The 25362-nt window shown below is 40.4% G+C and overlaps 1 protein-coding gene across 2 annotated transcripts in view; it reads left to right on the forward strand.

Annotated features, from left to right (window-relative positions):
• The first annotated feature begins 2936 nt into the window (after positions 1-2936).
• The window catches only part of chid1.L (chitinase domain containing 1 L homeolog), a 207742-nt gene continuing 185316 nt past the window's right edge, over positions 2937-25362 (forward strand). Inside the window, exons 1-7 of one of the 2 annotated variants that reach the window (XM_018256826.2) lie at positions 2937-3017; positions 7135-7274; positions 13429-13578; positions 20922-21054; positions 23033-23077; positions 23736-23842; positions 24181-24242. In XM_018256826.2, the coding sequence (XP_018112315.1) occupies positions 7164-7274; positions 13429-13578; positions 20922-21054; positions 23033-23077; positions 23736-23842; positions 24181-24242 (608 nt within the window). In that variant the 5' untranslated portion in view covers positions 2937-3017; positions 7135-7163. 2 annotated transcript variants of the gene reach the window in all.

Genomic DNA, 25362 nt, shown 5'->3' on the forward strand with positions numbered 1-25362 from the left:
AAAAATTCATTGCGTCTACTCCTGCGCTCCCCTGTGGCTGAACGCATAAAACCGGAACGCAGGGGATCGCAGCTTCAAACGCCCATGAGTAAGGGCCCTTAAGAATAAGATGTGCAGCTTAATTCAAGTCCACTGCTTCAGGAGCTATTAATGCGTGAATTATACCCAATCAAATGGCACTCATCAAGGTGATAAATACATTTGTAGTAAACTTTTAATACGTTCTCATCTTAACTCAGTCACCCTCCCACAGTTGCTCTAAAGAACAAAGAAGTCAGGTCTAACTATAAATTTAGTTGTTTTTGTTTCTCGATCATGTGCGGTTTAGTGCAACGATTAAAAACCCCGGATGAACCCTCAGGAAAATGAACACCTAATACATAGGCCTCATCTCAAGAAAATACGGAATTTTCTATATAAATAAAAAAATTCTGTATTTTTTTTTAAATAATTAAGTTACTCTTCACTATCCCACTCTCTAGCAATCTGTGCATGCACCTTTCAGTTAATTATTTGGAGAGTAAGCTGTATTCATTCACAAAGGGAGCACACACCAATATTGTATTTGATCTGTCAATCAAAATAATAGATGCCGTATTTATATATAGGAATCTGTGGGCCCATGCCTAAGGCATACCTCCCAACTGTCCCGTTTTCAGCGGGATAGTCCCGCTTTTGACAGCTCAACCCGCAGTCCCGCGTTTGTACTGTCACGACATTCTCTGCACTGAATAGCCAGAAAAAGAAACACTTTCTAACTTAATTGGCTTTTGGCAGAGAGCCCAGAACAGTTACCAGGTGCAACTAAGATACTTCATAACAATTTTGAGATAAGCAAATAAGTAAGTGTAACAATTTAGAGAAGGAGGTCCCTTGGGAAAAGTAAGACTCACAGCGTAAAGGGCAATTCACCTTCATTAGCAAAACTGTAATAAATGAAATAAAACACAGAAATATGTCCATACTTTCATAACGAGCCAAATTTAGTAAAATGAACATGGTAATTAGGGTGTGTGGCCAAAATAGGCGTGATCAAAAAAATTCACCACCCTGCGCGCAGCAAATTTTTTTGACCCTCTTTTTATTTCCAAACTGTTGGGAGGTATGGCCTAGGGTGGTAGATACATTTTCCCAGTAATTGGTCGAATACTTTCAAACTTATGTTTGTCTCCAGTGTAAACCATTATAAATAGGCCCCAAACTGTACTGTGTGTATCTGTACTGGACATATATACAGCTCTGCTCAAGACTGCTGCCTGCATATTTATTTCCTTACTTTCATCAGATAAGGCTCATCTTACATTTCACGATAGTTCCCCTTTACTTAATTTTATAGGCAAAAATAAAATATTTTAACACAAGCCCTATTAATTTGACTTATGTTGAACGTATATAATTGCCTTTCAAGCATATTACTTCCTCTAAGGCCCCCACAACATACAAAACTATGTAAATATTAATTTATAGTTCTCACTCAATGAGGGGGACCTACAGCTGTGCCACCTACACCCCTTGTTTGCTGCCTGAATGGATCACTCCTTTAATACCAACTAGGGATGCACCGAATCCAGGATTTCTTCCCACCCCTAATTTGCATATGCAAATTAGGATTTGGATTCAGTTCGGTATTCGGCCGAATCTTTCACAAACGATTCGGGGGTTCGGCCAAATCCAAAATAGTGGATTCGGTGCATCCCTAATACCAACCACATATGGCATCCAAATCCTGCATAGCGTGTTAGCAATTAATGGGGAACTCCACAAAAACATAACTTAAGCTTTTTAAAAAGTAAACAATGTCAAGCAACTTTGCAATATACATCATTTAAAAAAATATGCAGACTTTTCATGACTTTTAGTTTCTGACACTTCCCTAAGCCTAGCTCTTTGCTGATCTGTCTGACTACTTTGCTGAGCTGGCTGACTACTGTTACTTTGTATCAGCAGCCATCTGTCCTTAGACTAACATCATTGTGCAATGCATTGTGGGTTATGTAGTTCCTGCCTGCTTTCTGTAAGCTGTGGAGTAATTGTTACAATTTGTAACATCAGCGTTTAGTCCCTCCTTCCCTGCCAGGATTTCAAATGATGCACAAAGCGAAGAACTGTTAAACTACTGGATTTCAGCATAGAAAGTGCATATATCTCTACTTTTTGAAGAAACAGGTAATTGTGATAGGTATATTATGGGTTTCTGTGGGCCTCTTTATCAAATTTCGGTATTGAAGGCAGCCATACCTCCCAACATTTTGGAAGTAAAAAGAGGGACAAAAAATGTTTTCCCACACGTAGCGCAGCAATTTTTTTGACCACACCCCTTTCTGTGGCCACACCCTCTAATTACCATGTTTGTTTTACAAAATTTGGCAGGTTATGACATTTTCTAAATATTTTTCCTTATCTAAACTGTGTTTTTGTGTCTCAAAATTGTTACAAAGTATCTTATTTGCACCTGTTAGCTGTTCTGGGTGAGAAACTTTGTTTCTTTTTCTGGCTGTTCAGTGCATAGAAAAGAGGGACTTCCAGTACAAATGAGGGACTGCGGGTTGAGCTGTCAAAAGAGGGACTGTCCCTCCAAAAAAGGGACAGTTGGGAGGTATGGAGTTCCCCTTTAATACAGATGCATCACATGCTGCAGACTGAACCATTTTATGGGCAGCTATGCTGTAAGCATCTACATCAATTGCTAAATAGGCAATAGGCATGCAGAATTCTATTCTATTTCGTTTCTCTTAAATGAATATGATTTTGTGATTCCCAATGCTTCCTTACAGCCCCTCTCGTTATGACACTGTGGCCATGACACCCAGCTGTGCGCCTCTTTCTAAACAAAACACGCACACAATGCCCCCATCACTAACATCCCACGTCCGCCCTTGAGGAAACAGACGTAGATAAGGCTCACGTCGCCACGCCCACTCGTAGCTCAAGACAGCGGGCATTGTACGCATGCGCCTTGCGCCTTTTGTAATGTAAAACTTTATTGCGCCTCTACAGTGACGTGTCCGCTGCGTCAGGTCAGTGTCATGATTCCCCCACTGTCAGACTGGCACATGGAAAGGGTCCCGAATAAATGGGAGTGGGTAGTTGGGGGTGTTTGCCAATGGAAACTTGTTGGTAACTTATTTAGGCATCTTGAATCCTTGTTGGTGAGGCTGAACGATGTCTCTCAGCGTTACACTGGCCAGGATACTGGTGGGAGCTGAGAGATGCAATTCAGCAGTAGCTGATGATGAGCCAAAGGCTTATTACATTCTCCTTTAGCTTGTTAGTAGTTATTGGAATTACTCTGAATCTCTCATGATTTTTCAGTAATTGGGAGTTTACATGTAGCCAATAGGACTTATTTATTTACAATTGGCAAATGGCAACCTATCCAATTGCTGTCATTGCTCATACCTGCAGCTGGTTGGAAAATAAAAGCTTATCACTGGTTGGTTGTCATGGGTTACTGCCCAGGTGCTAGTTGGTAAATGAGCCTCCAGCCCCTTGTCTGTGGCTTATTGACAGGGTTGCCAGGTTTCCAGCCAAATTGGGCTACTAATTTAAAGCCCAGGCGGGTTTTGAAAGTACAAACTAGCCAAGGTACAGATTTGGGCTACTTTTTGGGCCTTTGGCTGGTTTGTAATTTGGAAACCAGCCAAAGTTTTTTCTTGCCCTAATGTGCCAAGCCAATGCATGTTGGGTAATGTAGTTTTTGTTTTACAATTTGCCAAGTTTAATGTAAGACTACAATACCCAGCATGCCATGGGAGTGACTTGTGTAGAAGTCACTAGTTACCAGATTTTGGGCTCTGTACCCCAGTCGCCCATCACTCTTAAGCATTCTTGCGTTTTCTGGTGTCTTTTTTCAATTTCAGACAATATTGGGGCAAAAATCTACTGGCCAACAAAATGTCTATAAGTTTACCTGTTTTACTAATATTTATTGACATTGTATATGTATTAGGGTCTTCTGAGGCCCCCTATACCTCCTGAGCCCCTCTCTATAGTTACGCCCCTGGTGCCAGGCTAGTGTTGCCACCCAACCGGTATTTTACCGGCCTAGCCAGTAAAACACCAGCCGGGGCCGGTATTACAAATTTACTGGCAATGTAGCTGCTGGTAAATTTGTAATACACCTAAAAAAGCCCATGGCCTGCCCCCAGCCTGCTCAAAACTCACCTTTTTTCCTGGGCCTCTTGCCAAATGTGCGCGTTTGGCTCCGCCCCCTTCAACATCACCACCCGGCCAGCCAATAGCGCGTCACGGCCCCGCCCCCTTTAGCGGCACAACCCACCCTTTTAACCCCTCCACCTGCCGGTGAAGATTTTCTTAAAAGGTGGCAACCCTATGCCGGGCGAATCTGTCCCATTTTATGTCATGGAAAAATTTGCAAATTAGTGAAAATTTGGAAAAGGCGTATTTCACTGCATATATTGTGCTAGTTTTAGGCTATTTATGAAGTGACTCTTGGCTAGTTTTTGGCTGTTTTTTTAGCTGATTTTGGCTAGTTTTGAAAATTATACCTGGCAACCTTGATGAGCCTCCAGTACCTTGTCTGGCTGTGGCTTATTGAGTGTGTGGGGAATATTCATTCTCCACTACAGAAAAGATACTTATGGGAGTCGGATTTTGGTTTGACTACAAGCGGATTAAGAAATGAGGGGGTCCCAATGGTGGCAGAATACAGAAACACAGGACGAACAACATGCAGCCATGCACTGCTTCCCATCATCCTCAAAAGCTTTTGGGGGTCTGATTATATCATGCAAAGTAATTGTGTTTAGATCCCTTGGAGCACTGCATCTCTGTACTGCCCTGCTGAATGCTGGCACAGTGGTTAAAGTAGAGTCCTGCAGTGGGCCGGGTACCCGGGGTTACGCGCAAAAACCTGTGGTACCCTCCGGGTTGTGGTAGAAATTCTGGGTGCGGGTATAGATGCGGGTCGGTCCAGGGTCTTCTCAATAGCGATTTTTACTCCTTTTTTCTGATCACGCCTACTTTCGATGATGTCACTTCCGGTTTGCAATGGCAGCAGTGCCTGATTATTGATGGTCAGCGGGTCCGGGTTGCAGATAAGGTACTTGCGGGTTGGGTAGTGGGTCCGATCGGGTAAGAATGCGGGTTGAAGGGGACCCGTCACCCAAAAATATTATTCAAAATCCTATTTTATCACATTAGTCAAGGCAATGGGAGACCCAATGTCCATCCCATCCATACAATTAAACGGTGATGAGAATGGGGGAATGTGTGGAGAGCAGTGACATCTAGGAAGTGCTAAATGGAAAGTGAAAGTAATTGCTTGGCTCGCCTCTATGCCTAAGGCATAGAGGAGGGGCAGACAATTTTTGATTGACAGCTGAGATTTTTAAATGAGCTTATAACAGCTATGAATGCTTTTATTATACAGCTTTTTGTGTCTGGGTGACAGGTCCACTTTAACAGTGAACCACCCCTGTAATACTGAACCCACGCGGAATTTGGTTCTAGTCTGCATGCGTTGGGTTCATACATTATTTTTAATTTCTCAGGTTCCTTCAACATTCCTAAATGCACTTCATTCATCCACTCCATTTTGGATGATATTACCACTCTAGTTGCTAATGTGCCCATTAGTGATGTGCTGGCCCGGCCCAAAACCCACGGTTGGGCAGGTTTGGGCCGACTTCTGCACAAAATCTTCTGCCCTACAAAATGTCTATAGCGACCTAGGGCTTCCGGCGCTGAAATTTATAGACTTACGCCCACCCATTTTGTGGCATCACTGCGGGGTGGGGCGGGTCTATAAATAGAGGGGCAGCAGCAGCGGCCCCGGCCGGGTGCGTATTGGGAGGGAGCTGGTTAGGGTCTGGTGCAGCTGGAGAAGTTCTCGACCCACACATCACTAGTGCCTTTACATTTGTGAGATCCAGTGCAAGTTACTGCTAACGTTTTCAAATTGGAGATTTTTTTCTCCCTTTTAGGGATAAAATTAAAACTGAACTAGCTCTGGAAACCCCAGAATTACTGCCATGTAGACGGGCAGGGGGTAGTTCCCGAATTGCCAAGCTTCGGTAGGTGTGTTTGTGCAAGATTTATCAGACCACACTGAATGGATGAAATGTTGCTTAACTGAACTACATGGAGGTGCAAGAAGTGTGCTTGGACACAATTACCTTTAATCAATATGAATAATATTTGTGTCCATTTTAGCATGACCTCACTTGCACATGTGGTCGTAAATTAGGTTTTTACCCCTCACTCGGAAGACCTGGCTCATTGCTGCTATTGAGAAGCTGAAACATTAGGCTGGTGCAATAAGTTCAGTATATAAAATATGTCATTTTTAGGCATTTTCATTTTAAGGGTTTAGTTCTCCTTTAAATAAACCAAATGCTGGTTTTGCCTCCAACAAGGATTGATTATATCTTAGTTGGGATCAAGTACAAGACACTGTTTTATTATTACAGAGAAAAGGGAAATAGTTTTTTAAATACTTGGATTATTTGGATGAAATGGAGTCTATGGGAGACGGCCTTTCCTTAATTTGGGTGATGGGTTTCTGAATAACGGATCCCATACCTGTAATAGTACAGGTATGGGACCTGTTATCCAGAATGCTCGGGACCTGGGGTTTTCCGGATAATGGATCTTTCCGTAATTTGGGTCTTCATGCCTTAAGTCTACTAGAAATTCATTTAAACATTAAATAAACCTGCTGATTTTGATTCCGGTAAGGATTAATTATATCTTAGTTGGGATCAAGTACAAGCTACTGTTTTATTATTACAGAGAAAAAGGAACTAATTTTTATTTGGATAAAATTGAGTGCATGGGAGACATCCATTCAGTAATTCGGCACTTTCTGGATATCGGGTTTCCTGATAAGGGATCCTATACCTGTATTTATTTATTTTATCCATGCAGTAAGAAACAATGTTTGATGTTAACAAAGTTACTGTCTGTTTCTATCAGAAACTGTAGGAATCTGTCTCCGGAGTGTGGTGTTTTCAGGGCAGTAGTGCGAATTTTTCAGCTGGTAACTGTAAAGAGGTTAGAAAGCCAGACATTGCCTCCAGCTTTGTGCCAGGCTCCCTCCCACACTCCCGCAGCAGAAATCAGGGCTCTGGTTTGTATCTGCTGTGTCACCGTGTATGTGTGTGTGTGTTCCAGTTGCAGTGAGTCAGCTTTGAAGGGAAGCCATGAGACTGCTCAGCACTCTGCTCTTGGTGGCTACCACTTACCCCCTGATCAGTGCCACGCTCTCCAAGACTGACTCCAAGAAAGCTGCTTCCAAAGCACCTGAGACAAAGGTAAGGGAACAGAACTCTGTGCACCAAGCATAATATAATAACTGACTCCGTGGAGAGGAAACGCTGATATATATATGATGATATGTCACAAAGTGTACAATATCTTATTACTTACGGACTTAATATGGACTTTACTGTATGTGCGTGGGTAGATGGGGCTGCTTATAATGTGTGCCACCTTCATATGATACCATGAATAATAATCCTTTGGAATAGTCTGCAGCGTGTTTCCCGGTTTTAAACTGCAGACTTCGGGGGTTATTTATCAAAGGTCAAATTTCGAATTGAATTTTTTTTACTCTAATAAATTTGAATGTAACTCGAATGGGAGGTTATTTATGAAAAAATGCGAACGTCCAAAATACGATAGGATGGGAACAACCCAAAAATTTGATTCGTATTGGAATCGAATATGAACAAAACTCGAATGGCATTTTACTGGAATTTTAACTGGAATGTCAGGAAGGCTATTAACATCGGCAAATGGGTCAAGGACCTCTGCCATTAACTTGTAAATGAATTCGGCAGATTTTAGGTGGCTAATGTTCGAATTAGAACTGTTTCTATGGTCGAGTTGTGATAATTGTCACATTTGAATTTACATTCGAGTTGGTGCTTTTAAATTCGAATTTGTGAGATTTAACACACATAAAAATGTAATTTACCATTCGAATCATAATACTTTAGGTGTTGTGTGTTACATTATTGGCCAGGCCTTAAAAAGACCTACATTAGGGATCCCCAACCCTTTTTTTCCTGTGAGCCACATTTCAGTGTAAAGTGAGTCTGGAAGCAACGCAAGCATGAAAATAGTTCCAGTGGTTGGTTATTTAGTAAACCCTATGTGGATTATCAGTCTACACGATTCTCTGTTTGGCAGTACATCTGGTTTTTATGCAACCACAACTTGCCTCCAAACCAGGAATTCAAAAATAAGCAGCTGTTTGAAAGCCACTGGGAGCAATATCCAAGGGCTTGGTGAGCAACATGTTGATCAAGAGCCACTGGTTGGGGATCACTGCCCTACATGTTGGTATTGTACAGGCTATAGGTATGTAAGACCAATCCTCCATAGACAATGGCAAGTCAATGTACAATGTACATAGCACTTTCTGCACCCTTTTTACATTTTATTTTGTTGGGGTTCCAGCCTTGCACGGTGGCTTGAGTGAAGGTTTATAGCACCACATTTTATTTGTATACCTCTGACAAGCAGTGAGTGTGTGGAAATGATTCATATTTTTGTGTTGTATTACAGTAAGTAGCTCAAGACCCCATCAGTTAGAAAAACAATGCTACATTTCAAGGGGCTTTCTGGAATTTCTCCCTGTGAAGCTGCTAGCATTGAGTGAATAAAGAGATTGTCCAAAGGGTCTTTGTTCTGGCTTTCTTGTCTCTGACAAAATAAATGTAACTTAAAGGACATGTAAAGGCAAAAAAAATAAAATCCCATTTTTACTTTCTGTAATGAAAAAGAAACCTATCTCCAATATACTTAAATAAAAAAAATGTGTATCATTTTTATAAGAAACCTGACTGTATGCAGTGAAATTCTCCCTTCATTTACTGCTGTGGATAGGAAATGTCAGACAGTCCTTAACTGCTCTGCAGGGAAACAAATATACTTATGAACAGCAGGGGGAGCCCCCCACCTTACTTCCCAGCCATGCAGAACTCAAGCAGCTTTGATTGTTTCCCTGTAGAGCATTTGGCGACTGTGTAGAGATTTGTATTGGATTTTATTTTTGCCTTTATGTCTCCTTTACTGTTTCCAACTCCAGCTGCAGGGACAAAGATCATGGATCCAGTTTTAAACAGTTAAACTGGGATTCTATTTGGAGGATTATTTTGCTGAACCACTGGTTCTGCAGAGTTGGAGAAAGTTTGTATTAAACAATACAAAAACAATAAAATCCACATTAGATTACATGACAACACAGGACCCAGTGCAGTCTGCCTATTCTGATTATTAATCAGTCTTGCTATTGGCTTCTGGCAGATATTATTTGACTTGTGCTGTTTTGATAATTTATGTTGATCTCTAAGCAGCCCAGACCACACTGAGCATGTGCACAATATTGGTCTTCCAAAGATGTTTAACAAAGTTACAAGATGTTGACCCCTTGTGGCCAACTTTGAAAGCATAAATCATTTGTTTGATTAGGCTTGTGGTGCAGTAAGTTTATGTTTAGTTTAAAAAATACAGCATTTCTAGCCTTATTCTATTTTAGATTATACTTCCCCTTTAAGGCACCCCTTATCTATTTATGCAGGTTTATACCATGACATTTAGGGGGGTTATTTATCAAAGTATAGTTTTTTTTCACTAGAAAAAAAAAAAATCCGAATCCGAAAATCTGCCATCTCAGACCTGTTGAGGTCCTGTATAAGTCAATGGGAGGGGCACCTATCCCAAATTGAAGTTATCGGGGTCTTCGGGTTGTTTAGACCAAAAATCTGACTTTTTTGGGTTTTCACTTGATTTTATCAAGTATTTCCGCAATCCGATTCATTGGGTTATTTTATTAATAAATAAGGTCAAATTGAGCATGGGAGTTTGGTCATGGTTTTTGTAATTAAAATATGAGATAAATTCAGATTTTAGTAAACAACCCCCTTAATATGTGCTTTGTAATAACATTGCTTCACATAACAAGGTCCCTGAGCAATTGTTGGACCTCAAATGGGGAGCTTGAACCAAAATTACAATTTAATTGGCTTCTGCGGCTTTTCCACCGTTCCTCTGCAACATCGCGTCCCTTTTAGATTTATTGGTTCTTGTGTGCAGCAAGGATATGATGCAGTTAAAATAGATATCTGGCAGACCAGCATTCTGCCCATAAATTCTCATACATTAGGAATGTCTTCTATACTCGGAGGCCTGCCAAGAATGCATTTAAATTTACTTGATTAAAGCCTTCCTTGGCAGACAGGGCTTCAGCTTCTGTAAGTAGCATATAGGAGACAGTGGTTGCTATGTAGACATTCTGAATGTATTAGTAACCATGGAGTTAAATTGCATTGCATTCATTTATAGAGCATAGTTGCCTACTTTACCAACCTAGTAACCCTGTGGGTGATATAGCAGGCAGGTGGGTGCTGTAGGAGGAAGTGTTAGCCTTAAAAAAACTTTATTATTCACAACGATAATACAGGTATGGGATCTGTTATCTGGAAACCTGTTATCCAGAAAGCTCCGAATTGCAGGAAGGCCGCCTCCCATAGGCACCCTTTTAATCAAACACATTTTTAAAATGATTTCCTTTTTCTCTGTAATAATAAAACAGTAGCTTGTACTTGATTCAAACTCAGATATAATGAATCCTTATTGGGAGCAAAACAATTCTATTGGGTATAATTCATGTTTAGATGGTTTTTTTAGTAGACTTAAGGCATGGGTATCCAAATTACAGAAAGACCTTGTATTCGGAAAGACCTAGGTCCCAAGCATTCTAGATAACAGGTCCCATACCTGTATATTTTATTTTTCTGTATTAGTTATATACAGTTTGGGTTACCTCCTTTTTCTGCTCCCTTTCCACTGGGGATTCCATTTTAGGAGATCTCTTGTACAATATGCTAACAGCCACTTTGCTTTTCTGCTTGCAGGTGTTAAAACTAAACCCTAAAAATAACTATGGTTAAAAAAGGTATATTTTATATACTGAACTTATTGTACCAGCCTAAAGTTTCAGCTTGTCAATAGCAGTAATGATCCAGGTCTTCAAACTTGTCACAGGGGGTCACCATCTTGGAAAGTGTCTGTGACACTCACATGCTCAGTGGGCTCTGATCAGCTGTTGAGAAGCTAAGCTTAGGGGTCCTCACTAATTATCAAGCAGAAAATAAGGTTTGCCTGTAAAATAAGCTGATGCTACAGAGCTGATTATTAAATTCTGATGCTAATTGCACCGGTTTCTGTGCTGCCATGTAGTAATTATCTGTATTAATTACTAATCAGCCTAATATTGTGACATTTCTATTCTATGTGTACTGTATATTTTGAGTGGCTCCCTAAGCTCAGTAACTGACAGCATCATAGAGCATCATGTGCAGTGAATCAGCAGAAAAGAAGATGGGGAGCTACTGGGGCATCTTTGGAGACATAGATCTTTACTGCTAAAGGGTTGTAATTGCCTTGGGCTGGTACAGAAGCACTAAACATAATGTACAACATTTCTAGCTACTGCTTTAGTTAAGCTTTAGTTCTCCTTTAAACTCCTCCCTGTAGCAACAGAGAGACAAGCAAAGACTTATAAATTCTAAATCATTGTAACTTATAACATTAGAGTTTGGTCTTCAACTGTGTATGCCATCAACCTTCTTGGATGACTGTTGTCCTTCTCTATGAGACTTATGTTGCCCATAATTGTTCAGGGACAGGACAACAATATCTGCAATAGGCAGAGCATTTCCATTTATATAATATCCATTTATTTTATGAGAAGGGACTGCAGGAGGGGAAGTAGGTTTTGACCACTGCAGCTCTTCCAGGGAGACCTAATAGGGCAACTGAACAGGCCCAGGGTGTAGAGTCTAAGAAACAACATTAATAAATAGAAATAAAAAGTTACGTTTGAAGCTTTGTTCCTGTACGGTGGCCTTTTCTTAGCAGCCCGCTGCATGGGAATGCGGTTAAAGGGAATGTGAACCCCAAAAATATGTTTTTGCCTAAATAACTTTAAAAACACTGAATTTATTTAATAATTGAATGTTTGAAATTCTTAGAATTCTGTTTTCTTTAATTAGGCAAACTTATTTTGAGGTTGACTCGCGAAAATGAAAATTTAATATAAGCTTCATCATACTGAAATAAGAAACTTTCTAAATACAATGAATTATAAATTCTGTACTGTTTCTGAAATAATCAAGTTTATCTTCCCTATTCCTCTCTCAGCATCTGTTTCTCTTCATTCTGTCTTCATTAAGGAGTTGGGTGTCAGATGAATGATCCAATATATCTTATAGGGGGGCTCCTTTGGCCTAGAATATTGTATTAAAGCTCACTCTTATTGAAATCACCCGAAATCCTGTCTCTCTACATGCAGAATTTGTGCAAAAGGCAGTTATTTTGTTAGATTTTGTTTCTACTGGAATCAGTTATTTGAGTGAGCTCTAATACATCTGCTAGGAAAGGGAGCCCCCTATGATATATTGGATCATTCATCTAACTGCTGCATGAAGACAGAATGAAAAGAAACAGATGCTGAGAGAGAAATAGTGACTATAAACTTGATTATTGCTGAAACAATGCCGAATTTTTAATTGACTGTATTTAGAGAGTTTCTTATTTTAGAAAGTTTTCAGTAATTTTCGCGATAGTTCCCCTATAAAGGAGAAACGAACCCGTAACATAAAAAAACCTTACCCCCCTACCCTTTGTAGACTCCCCTCCCACTCCCCCCTAGCCTAGGTTGTACTCTTGGCAAATGCCCCTAACTTTTTACTTACCCCTCGGTGCAGATTCTGTCCCCCGCAGTTCACGGCAGCCATCTTCTTTTCTTCGCTAAACTTCGGAAACAGACCTTTGTTTTCGGCGCATGCACAGTTGGAGTAATTTTGTGGTCAATTAACGGGACTTTCGGAAATGTTCTTGACTTTCGGCGCATGTGCAGTTGTCCGGGACCGGAAAATTACTCCAACTGCGCATGCACCGAAAACAAAGGTCTGCTTCCAAAGTTTAAGAAGAAGATGGCTGCCGTGAACTGTGGGGGACAGAATCTGCACCGAGGGGTAAGTAAAAAGTGAGGGGCATTTGCCCTGGGTACCACCTAGGCTGGGGGGGAGGAGGGAGGGGAGTCTACAAAGGGTAGGGGGTATGGTGGTAGGGTTTTTTATGTTAAGGGTTTGTTTCTCCTTTAAGAGCAAAGGGATGCCATTCTTCTCTATGCAACTGTATAGGTGTGCACTGGAATGCCAAAAACAGATAGAAACAGGTACAAACCCCTGTGTGTAAGGGCCCTGCAGGGAATCTACAGATGCTGTACTAGATAAGACCGCAGGTAATGGAACAAAATACTCAGTGTCCACCTTCTGTAGCCAACTTGCTTTAATTAACATTTATCCCTTTGTATATGCCCTTCACTTTTTTAAAATTCTGGTTTGTATCAGAAAGCTAACACCCTTAACTTGCCCTTGTGCCTTTCTTCTCCAGACTCGTCTGTCTGACACCTCAGTACAGTCCCGCGGGCTGGTTTCCACTGACGTCAAAGCCAAAGACATTGTGCTGGAACACAGAAGTTACTGTGCCAAGAAGCTGAAGGAGAGGCACGTCTCTGCTGATGTACTTGGATATGTCACGCCGGTAAGTCGTTTTTAAAGGAGAAGGAAAGCTCCAAGACAGTTTATTGCCAATAGATTAGCCACAATAGTGCAAGCTATAACACTATATTTATTCTGCAGAATGCTTTACCATACCTGAGTAAACAGCTCTAGACACTGACTCTGTTTGTTCAGGATAGAAGCTGCCATATAATCCTGGTGTGACATCACTTCCTGCCTGAGTCTCTCCCTGCTCACTAACAGCTCTGAGCTCAGATTACAGCAGGGATGGGAGGAGGGAGGGGGAGAGGAGCAAACTGATCATGCTCAAGGCCGTGCCCTGGAGGTTTAAGCTGAAAACAGGAAGTCTGATACAGAAGCCCATGAGTACACAATAAAAGCAAAGAAATGTGGTGTTTCTTTGACAGAGGACTCAGAGCAGAATTACTTTCAGGGTTTATTGGTGCATTTATATAGACCTTTCTGATAAAGCTTACTTAATTTTAGCCTTTCCTTCTCCTTTAAAGCAAGAATACTTATGTGCCATTTAATTATTTTAACACTTCCATCTTCCTCGCTCTGGCTTTCAGATAATTAACATGCTCGAAACTAAGGATGCACCAAATCCGTTCGGTATTCGGCCCTTTACAGCAAGATTTGGATTTGGCAGAATCCTTGTGCCTGGCTGAACCGAATCCGAATCCTTAAAATCATGTGACTTTTGTCACAAAACAAGGAAGTAAAAAATTTTTTAGGTCTGCATGGCTCTTTTTTTCCCTCCCCCTCACTGATTTGCATATGCAAATTGGGGTTCGGATTCCGGTATTAGGCCGAATCTTTCACAAAGGATTTGGGGGTTCGACTGAATCCAAAATAGTGGATTCGGTGCATTCTTACTCGAGACCTCAGTGTTAATTGTGCTGAGTAGTTTTCTGGCTTCAAGGGAGGAACTCCACTGGGGATTTCGGCGTGATCCGACGTGCTGCGCAAAGACGCAGCTGTCAAGTCAGATGCAACGGAAATAAGGTAAGAGATGGAAATGTCGGATGAAGTTGCAATGTTCATCCGACGCGACTCGACTGTCAGATGCAGACACAGCATGCATCACGGACAAACGCTTCGACACCATCCGACGTTCCTGTTGCTTACCTTATTTCTGTTGCATCCAACTTGACGCCTACGTTTTTGCGCAGAGCGTCAGATCGCTCCGAAATTGCCCGTGGAGTTCCTCCCTAAAAGGAACATATACAATATTATATAATACAGGTATGGGACCTGTTATCCAGAATGCTTGGGACCTAGGGTTTTCTGGATAACGGATCTTTCCATAATTTGGATACCTTAAGTCTACTAAAAAATCATGTAAACACTAACACAACACAACATAGGCTGGTTTTGCTTCCAATAAGGATTAATTATATCTTATTTGGGATCAAGTACAAGGTACTGTTTTATTATTACAGAGAAAAAGGAAATCATTTTCAAAAATTTGGATAAAATGAAGTCTATGGGAGATAGACTTTCCATAATTCGTAGCTTTCTGAATAATGGGTTTCCGGATAACGGATCCTATACCTGTAGTATAAGATATGATAATGATAAGGAGGGGCAGATTTATCAAAATGTGAGCTTAGAGAATAGAGTGCACCACAGAAAAAAAAATTCACCCACTTTCTATTCATTCCTATGGGATTTTTAGAAGTGTGTTCATCAATGGGTGAAAGTTAATATTTCATAATTACACTAAAAATCCCATAGGAATGAATAGAAAGTGGATGGTGCACTGTAATCTCACATTTTGATTAATCTGCTCCTGGATGTTTATTACATTAGTTTATGCCTGGGTACTTAAAACACTGCCGAGAAAAAGGAGGCCCACAGAATGATGCTACAACCATTGTAGATATGGCTCACTGTAGAAAAGGCAGTTGGCCGTGCTGGAAATAAGCCACGCATATTGCTTTGAACTGTGGCCAAAAGCTTTTCTTCATCTTATTTTCTCTCAAATCATAGCCGGCTAGCAAAATCCACATGGGTCATTTTTATTTTGTATCACCCACAGACCAGTTTTATAGTCCTGGCTTCAGCTAAGAATATTTCTGGCCAACAGAGAGCCAGGGAGAGAAAATGGAAAAAGAAAAATAAGCAACTCAAACTAAGAATAATGGCATATTAAAGGAGAACTAAACCCTAAAAATGAATATGGCTAAAAATGGCATCTTTTATATACTGAAGTTATTGCACCAGCCTAAAATTTTAGCTTCTCAGCAATGATCCAGGACTTCAAACTTGTCACAGGGGGGGTCACCATCTTGGAAAGTGTCTGTGACACTCACATGCTCAGTGGGCTCTGAGCAGCTGTTGAGAAGCTAAGCAAAATATCAAGCAGAAAATGAGGTTGGTCTGTAATATAAGCTGATGCTACAGGGCTGGTTATTAAATTCTCATGTACTGGTTTCTGTGCTGCTATGTAGTAATTATCTGTATTAATTACTAATCAGCCTTATATTGTGACATTTCTATTCTATGTGTACTGTATATTGTGAGTGGATCCCTAAACTCAGTAAGTGACAGCAGCACAGAGCATGTGCAGTGAATCAGCAGAAAAGAAGATGGGGAGCTACTGGGGCATCTTTGGTGACACAGATCTTTACTGCTAAAGGGCTGTGGTTGCCTTGGGCTGATACAGAAGCCTCAAACATAATGTACAACATTTCTAGATACTTCTTTAGTTAAGGTGGCCATACACGGGCTGATAAAAGCTGCCGACAGACCGAGTTGGCAGCTTATTGGCCCGTGTATGGGGCCCTCCGACGGGCTTCCCTGATCGATATCTGGCCGAAAGTAGGCCAGATGTAGATCGGACGGAACTACAAATCCCGTCGGAACGCATCTGTTCGTTGATGCGGTCCCGCGATCCGACCGCCCGTTTACCCATCGTTATGATCCGATTGTTGGGCCCTAGCCCGATATCGCCCGGATTTATTATATCCTGAAAGCCTGTTGAGGTCCTGTAAAAGTCAGCGGGAGAGGCATCTCTCTCAATTTGATGTTATTGTGGTCTGCACTGGGTATAGCCCAAATCAGGGTTTTCAGGGTTTTTGGGCAAAAACTTTTAAAAAAAATGAGCAGTTTGGTGAGAAAAGCCTAGAAAATTTGAGCGATTCAGGTTTTCGCTTGATTTTATCTAGTTTTTCCTTGATCCAATTAATCTTGGTTATTTTATTAATAAATAAGTTCAAATCAAGCATGGAAATTAGGTTGGGTTTTTTTTTTAAATAAAATATGAGATAAGTCAAAGTCAAAGTAAACTTTATTGTCATCTCAGCAGTATACGAATACACAGTGAGACGAGACGACGTGGCTCCAGCTAGTACATATCACAAAAAGGCACTTAAAATACACAATAAATATTTAAATTCAGATTTTAGTAAATAACTCCCTATGGGGCCGATTCACTAACTTCAAGTGAAGGATTCGAAGGTAAAAAACTTCGAATTTCGACTACGACTTCGAAACGAATGATTAGAACTAAAAATCGTTCGACTATATATATAAAAATATATAACTATATATTATATAAATAAAACCTAGACAAAAGTATCACAAAAAATGGCAAGAGTTTTCTGCAGCTCCTTCCATTAATGATCTGCTGCTTGCAATAGCCCCACTAGATGTCACTCTTACTCTCCAGAAGTGGCATCAGGGTTTAACTTAGGATAACCAATTGCCATCTGATCGTTTTGTAACTGAATTCCGAGTTACCAATAGGGTGATGGATAGGAGACTGTCTATAAATGTTCTGTGTTCGATCTATATGAAGGTTATCACTTTCTCAAACTACTATCCTTAGGAAGCAAAGAGGAATGCTAGATGTGACCATAAATACAAAGTAAGAAGCATACAGGGCAACCCGCTTTGGCTACTGAATGCTGTCTCCATCACTGTTGTCATTAGACTTTTTCGACAGCTCTTAGCCCTAATGTGATTTTTGCACGTTCCGACATGGTAGGGACTTAGAGGTTTCTGCACTGATGAATGTTCACTACTGGCAGGGGCCACTGGGAAAGGAATGTCTACCCATGCATGAGGTTTTTTGTAACACACTCACCCAGGCTGATTGAATGGCATCATTAAAGAACATAGAAAAAGAAACAACTTCCCCAGTTCTAAACTGTGCATTGTGTATTCAGACTTGTCATGCCCCCTGCGAGTATGGAATTCATCACTGTTTATCCACATTCTTTGTAGCAGATCAGTACCCTTGAGGTTCAGAGCTTTGGCTGTGGGTGGATTCCCACAGGTTTAAGAATGCCAATTTATTCCCTCCTAGATTGTAGAAGCCCAGCTTGGAGGTCACTTAGAGCAGGATCAGGGAAGTACATATTTTCAGTGTCTTAGATATTCTTGCACTGTGGTCATTTATTCGATTTAACAATGTTTTCGTATGTTAGCAACCTAACATAAGAGTCGGCAGCTTATTGGCCCGTGTGTGGGGCCACACGACGGGCGTCCCGATTGATATCAGACCAGATGCCCATCAGGCTGGTTGAAAAATTCTGTTGGATTGTGGTCGCATCTTTTCGTTGATGCGGTTCCGTGATTGGACCACACTTATCGCTCCATTCTGATCCGATCGTTGGGCCCTAGGGCCCACGATCGGATCAGCCCGATATCGCCCACCTCAATGTGGGCATATAAGGGAGAGATCCGCTCGTTTGGTGACATCGCTATACGAGTGGATCTCCCTGTGTATGGCCACCTTTAGATTTGTATTTGTATCCTTGATTTTTGCATTGAAAATGAAGCTATTTGCATTAGTACCACTAGATGTCTTATTCCCCTGCACACTGAGTAAAATCTTAACTAGCCTTTAAAACAACTGCACCTTCTGGCCAGCTTTGACTCCTAGAGGATGATGGGAGCTGCTGATCAATAATATATACTAGGGTGCCACAGGTGGGAGGGATCTGCATTGCATTGTGTAAGGCAAATTATACCGTCTTAAACAATATAATGACAAATATTAGATATACCATTAGAATCAACCAATGTCAGATATACTGATTACTGGAGGTAATTTGTAGGTTCACTTGTTCAGAATTTTTTTATTATGACTTTTTATTTTCTTTTTTTTCCCCTTACTCATTACTTTTTTCTCATTACTTATCTTATCATTACTTATCGTTTCAACATTGTACAACTTATGTACCAACAAAACGTATAACAGAAAATGCAATAACAACAAAATGTACAGCTAAACACAATGTTTTTTTGTTAAACATATATATATATATATATATATAAAAAGAGATAAAATACTCCCGCCCACGTGCAGTCTTCCCAATCATGTGGAAGGTAAAAGAACCCTACTCGCAGGGGAAAGTATACTCACTCACCTAAAAATATACACCTGCAAGGGCAACCCAGAAAGAGGGATATATAGATATAAAAACAAACACATTACAAGCACACATTGGTAACACATATCAAATTAATATCACATTGCTGGATATAATCCAAAACAGTAGCAACATCTTAGAAACAATATATCAACATCTTAGATTATCCAAGAAGCATAAAAGCGAGCAATGTTCAATCTTTTATTCTAAACACTTCTCTTTGAAGCAAAACTTTAGACAGTTTGAGTGTAGGTGCCGAAACGTTGAAATAAACAGTTTTTTTGCATAAAAGACATGGGAGTGCAGGTCATTTTTGGTATTGTGTTAAGACCTGAGAGTGCAGATCTTATTCGTTGGATATATATATGTGTGTGTGTGTGTGTGTGTGTGTGTGTGTGTGTGTGTGTGTGTGTGTGTGTATATATATATATATATATATATATATATATATATATATATATATATATACACAGTCCATGGAGGAGTCGGCACTCACGTCACAAACTTCAAATATGCCTGGGTGCAGTGTCCAAAAATTAGATACAATATCATACAGAATAAGGTCCGCACTCTCAGGAGTTAGGATATCTCAGGATATCCATCAGTACTTTGAGAAAGGCCTCTGTAGAGGTCGAAACGTCAGTCTCCTTTGTGAATAAAATTTTTTAGTTTTCCTAAGTCCTGAGAGTGCGGACCTTATTCTGTATGATATATATATATATATATATATATATATATATATATATATATATATATATATATATATATATATATATATATATATACACACACAAATGTTTGCACTCTGAGCCGGTCTTTAATTACTCTAAGTGCTAAGTGAAATCTTGCTTATATATATTTCCAAGGGATCTCCAAATTAGTGAATCATTATTCTTTATTCATACTTGTCAGCCCAGATTAGAGCCTATATGTATATATATATATATATATATATATATATATATATATATATATATATATATGTATATATACATATACACATGCACATCTAATATTAGAGTCATAAAACAATGATAATTAGTAATCAACTGAGATCAAATTACATCATAGCGCAGAATTCAATAATCAGCACTGTAGCATCAGCCTCTGTGACAGATACATGCCATTCTTGATTCTGTCAGCCCCTAAGCCTCAACAGCAGCCCAGAGCCCACTGAGCATGTGCAGTGTCACTGCAAAATCCAAGATGGCAGGTTCCAGTGGTCAACTGTAAAGACCTGGATCATTACTGGTTATAGGGCTGCTCAATATTTGCATTGGTACAGTAAGTTTACTATATAAAATGCAGCATTTTTACCCAAATTAATTTTAAATACGCAAAGGAAATCAGTTATGTGCCTAGAAATAGAATACATTTTTCCTAAGGTCATTAGAAAGTCTATAATTTTTAAGTCAGGTTTTACAGTTTTGCCCTGAAATCACCATTCTGCGATAAAATGTGTCAGAACAAGATGTAAAAGAATGTGATGTATTGTTTGCATTATCAAAAAATAAATACCCAGAGAGCTGCTTACGTTAGAATGAGATTCATTCCTTGGGGCATATGCTCTGCGTACTAAATAGCTGGAGTTACAGCACCAGTGAAATCATTAGACAGCTATCAGATTATAAGGTTCACACCGAGTGGTGACATGTTAGCAATGCTTATTGCTTCCCCGCATCTCCAGTACATAGTTACATAGTTAAGTTGGGTTGAAAAAAGACCAAAGTCCATAAAGCTCAACCCCTCCAAATGAAACCCAGCATCCGTATTTATACAGACTCCCACGGACCCCTCCGTACACTCACATAAACTACAAACCAATACAATAGCGTTTATGCTATAAAAAGTACTTTTCCTCACCAGACATATAGCAAGAGACACAGGGATTCCTTTACTAAAGCACTACAAAGCATTGCAAACCAAAGGTCTGAAGCACTAACACTTGTTACAATTTCACAAGGTTTTGCTGTTTTCTCAACAGTGGAACGGCCATGGCTACGATATTGCCAAGACGTTTGCAGCTAAATTCACCCTCATCTCTTCAGTCTGGCTGCAAATAAGGAGGAAAGGCAGAGAGGCCTATCAGGTTACCGGGCTCCATGATGTAGATCAAGGTTGGTAGAGCACAAATGCAGACTGTTTGCTCATTGTAATTGCTTTGCTAGTATACAGTGCTATACATGTGTGGGCTTGCTATGAAAACTGGTGGAGTGGCACCTCTGCTTCAACTGGAGTAGCCACCACTAAAGCTGGACGTAGACGTGCAGATTTTAGCTTCATATTGCACAAACGATTGTGCAGCGCAATCTTCCGACTTGCAACTAACCATTCAGATTAAGTAAAGTAGTAAAAGAACAAATCACATGATGTTCTGCCCATGACAGCAATCGTACACAAGTTATGTCCAACAAATACTAGTGACAGTTGCCCATTGATATCATCAAATAGGAAATACATGCAGAGATATTATCATTAGCCAACAGAAATCTTCTAACCTGTCCGACCGGCTAAACGACTGATCCGCCGTGTTATGAAAAATGTCGGGACAATCCACGCAATGTCCAAAAATTGCATAAAGCAATTTGTGCGACTTTATCTTTGCGTCTATAGCCAGCTTTACCCAGTGATCCCCAACCAGTGGTTCGTGAGCAATATGTTACTCAACTCACCCTTTGGATGTTGCTCTCAGTGGCCTCAAATCAGGTGCTTATTGTTGAATTCCTTGTTTGGAGGCAAGTTTTGGTTGAATAAAAACCTGCCAAACAGAGCCTCCTATAGTTGCCACTCCACATAGGCTACCAAATAGCCAATTACAGCCCTTATTTGGCCCCCTCAGGAACTTGCAAGCTTGACAAAGGGCTAGAGTAGCCCGAAACCTTGCCTTTAGGCACTATAGTAAAGTTTTTCACTTTTTTCAAAGAACACTGGAGTGCTGCTGTTTTCATTGATCTATGAAAGTGTACAGCTTGCACCTGGGGCTGCAAAGAGCCATTTCCACTTTTGAAGCACACGTGAACTGAATTTATGCATGCTTGTGTTTCTCTCCAACTCTTTTATACAATTGAACGTGGCTCATGGGTAAAAATGATGGAGACCCCTGCACTTAGCCCTGATATATATCATATGCTCCTGATCCCAGAATCTGACCACCACCTTAGCTGACAGCTGGGAATTTTAGTTCTGTAATAAATGCAGTGCCTACTACTTACGTGTTACATGTCAAGGCTACCTGCAGAGAAGTATGAGAACAACAAGTTTGCAATTTCAACAATCTGGTTGCTAGGGTCCATAGCAACCATGCACTGATTTGAATAAGAAAACAACAATGGATTGCACACTCAATTTTCAAAAATCAAAAAAGTAAATAATAGTTATTACAGAAAAAATATCTATTACAGAAAAAAGGAAATAACAGAAATTACAAAAGTAATAAGTAAGCCCAACACATTTAGACCATAGCGGTCTTCCATAGTTGGCACAAATAATAAATAATAAAAAAGAAAAGGAAAATTATCTGTACCCTTGAGGAAGACCACTATGGTCGAAACGAAATGGGCTTACTTATTATTTTTGTAATTTCTGTTACTTCTTTTTTTTCTGTAATATATATTTTTTCTGTAATAAATATTATTTACTGAAAATTGAGTGTGAAATCCGTTCTTGTTTTTTTGTATATATGTCTGGAGACCCTCACGGGGAGTCACCTATGGGTTAGCACCTCTTATTTTAAGGGTGTGCGCCTTCTTACTCTATTTTTAGTTGATTTGAATAAGAGACTAGAATATGAATAGGAGATGGCTTGAATAAAAATATGAGTAATAAAAAGTAGCAATAACACTACATTTGTAGCCTTGCAGAGCATTTGTTTTTACATGCGCTCAGTGACCCCCACTTGAAAGCTGGAAAGAATCAGAAGAAGGCAATGAAAAACAATAAAAAGACAAAATGAAGGCCAGTTAAAAAGTTGCTATTCTATAACATACTAAAATGTAACTTAAAGTTGACCCCCCCCCTTTAAAGAGGTCAGTTTTCTTACTAGTAAGCCATAATACTTTTTACATTACTACAGTTAGGACTTTGTTATTGTTTCAGGATGGATAAAGGACATTAGGAAGACGTCCAAGAGCACTCAGATTGGTGAGTACATATAAAGAGTGTCACAGCTATAGTATATTCTGGGCTGCTCTGCTGTCAGTAGCTTTGGCAGACACACACCATGAGGGCCAGGACCGCCATCAGAAATCGCAGGGCCCCATATGACAAAATTTCCTGGGCCCCTTGGGCTGCGCCCACCGCAAGCCCCACATACAGGTCTGCCCTCCCCAACCCACAGGTCCGCCCCCCACCACACAGTAAAAAAACAAAAATTGGTGGCTAGGGTTCCCACATGTTAATAAAAAGATATTGGTGGTCAGGGCCCCCCATAAAAAAACATTTGTGGCCAGGGCCCCCCATTAAAAAATATTGTTGGCTAGGACCCCACTTGAGAAAAAAATTGGTGGCCAGCCCCCCCCCCCCACATTATAAGAAAATTGGTGGCCAGGGCCCCTTAAACATCCATGCCTTCCCGAAGTCAGCAGCTCTCACAAAGATGGGGGGCCCGGCTAATCAAGTAAGTGTGTCCGGGCCCCCTTACCCTCGGGGTCGGGGCCCCCTACAACTCTCCCCCCTGTCCCCCCCTGATGGCTGCCCTGATGAGGGCTAGTCTCCTTGCTCATCCCCCTGTGCTGAAATGTGTTTATTCAGATGGAAAGTGTATACATTTTAACAATCCCTTCCATTGCTCTACCTGCAGTCCCGCGCATCTTGTTTGACGGTTGGTCTTATCAGGACTTTGAGAGTGTGTTCAACAGCGAAGATGAGATTGAAGAACTTGCCGGTGCTATGGTGCAGACTGCAAAGGTCTGATTGATTTATTCCCATTCACCTCAAGCAACATCTTTCACTCAACATGTTTGCTAAACAGTAAAATGTTTGTGAAGTTTAGTTCTATCTAGAATGTCTTATGTGTTTATAAGAAAAAAAAGATGAATATTCTGTGCATTGGCATTATTCTATTGCTTTTGGGCATCTTCGTATTCACGTCTTGTCTTGTCCGTGCTTTCTCTAATAGCCTAAAATTGGCAATGTGCTTGATTTTTGGCTAACTGTTTAATCCTGCACTAATCAGATGTAAACTCCTGAGCGAGCTGTGTAATCTGAGACTCAGATCAATGCTAAATAGCCTGTTATATCTTTAGGATGAGCACTTTGACGGCTTCGTAGTGGAGGTTTGGAGTCAACTGGGCGGGCAAAAGCGGCAGTGAGTATAAGGAACTTGATACCTTTCATCAATCTTTTTGTTTACTGTGTTTTTATGTCTTTAGCAGTTCTCACTTTGAGAAGTCTGCAGCAAAGTACTTTATGCTGGTCTGAAATTTATAAAAAGTAGTTGATTAAAGTGAAAGTACAGGCTTCCCAGAAAGTTTAGGGATTTCATTAGAATCATTTAAAGGACAAAGAAAAACTGAACTCTTGGACTTTGACTCTTAGTATAGCCACATACCTTCCCCTCTCAACCAGATTGAAAAAAAAAGTATGCAGAGTTGCCAACTTTGGTTGCATCACATCCAGTTTTATGGTCCCTGGCCAAACCAAGAGAATAGAGAATCAGTACATGGATTCCCGTAGCACATGCCCCTGATCTGTGATCACAATAAGGGAGCATAAGACTGGATGTTGGTTTCATTGCATATGTTTGCATGCACAACTTGGTACAGGGTGCAAAGGGCAGTGTTCTTGAACCTTATTGGAGGAGGATGTCCAAGCTAAAGGCATCCAATGGCAGGTCTACATGCCACCTTGGCTACATTCATGGGAAAGGCACAGGTCTTTGTACTGTGCAAGAAGGGCATGCAAGGGGTCAACCCACTTGAACTCATTTTTCAAACTTCATATATGAGACCCCTGGCCTTCAGCCTTCACCAGCTGAATTGCCATGAATAATAAATTGAGAATTGCTACATTTAAGGAATTCCAATGTTATGACTAAAGGGATGCTGTCATGGGAAAACATGTTTTTTTTTCAAAACACACCAGTTAATAGTGCTACTGAAATCCATTTTTAAAAACAGCAAACAGATTTTTTTTATATTCAATTTTGAAATCTGACATGGGGCTAGACATATTGTCATTTTACCAGCTGCCCCCAGTCACGTGACTTGTGCTCTGATAAACTTCAGTCACTCTTTACTGCTGTACTGCTAGTTGGAGTGATATCACCCCCTCCCTTTCCCTTTTTCCCAGCAGCCTACAAAAGAACAATGGGAAGGTATAGCAGCTCCCTAACACAAGATAACAGCTGCCTGGTAGACCTAAAAACAACAATCAATATTAAAAGCCAAGTCCCACTGTGACTGATTCAGTTACATTAAGTAGAAGAA

This window comes from Xenopus laevis, chromosome 4L, assembly GCF_017654675.1.
Source record: "Xenopus laevis strain J_2021 chromosome 4L, Xenopus_laevis_v10.1, whole genome shotgun sequence".
In the NCBI taxonomy this organism is placed as follows: Eukaryota; Metazoa; Chordata; class Amphibia; order Anura; family Pipidae; genus Xenopus; species Xenopus laevis.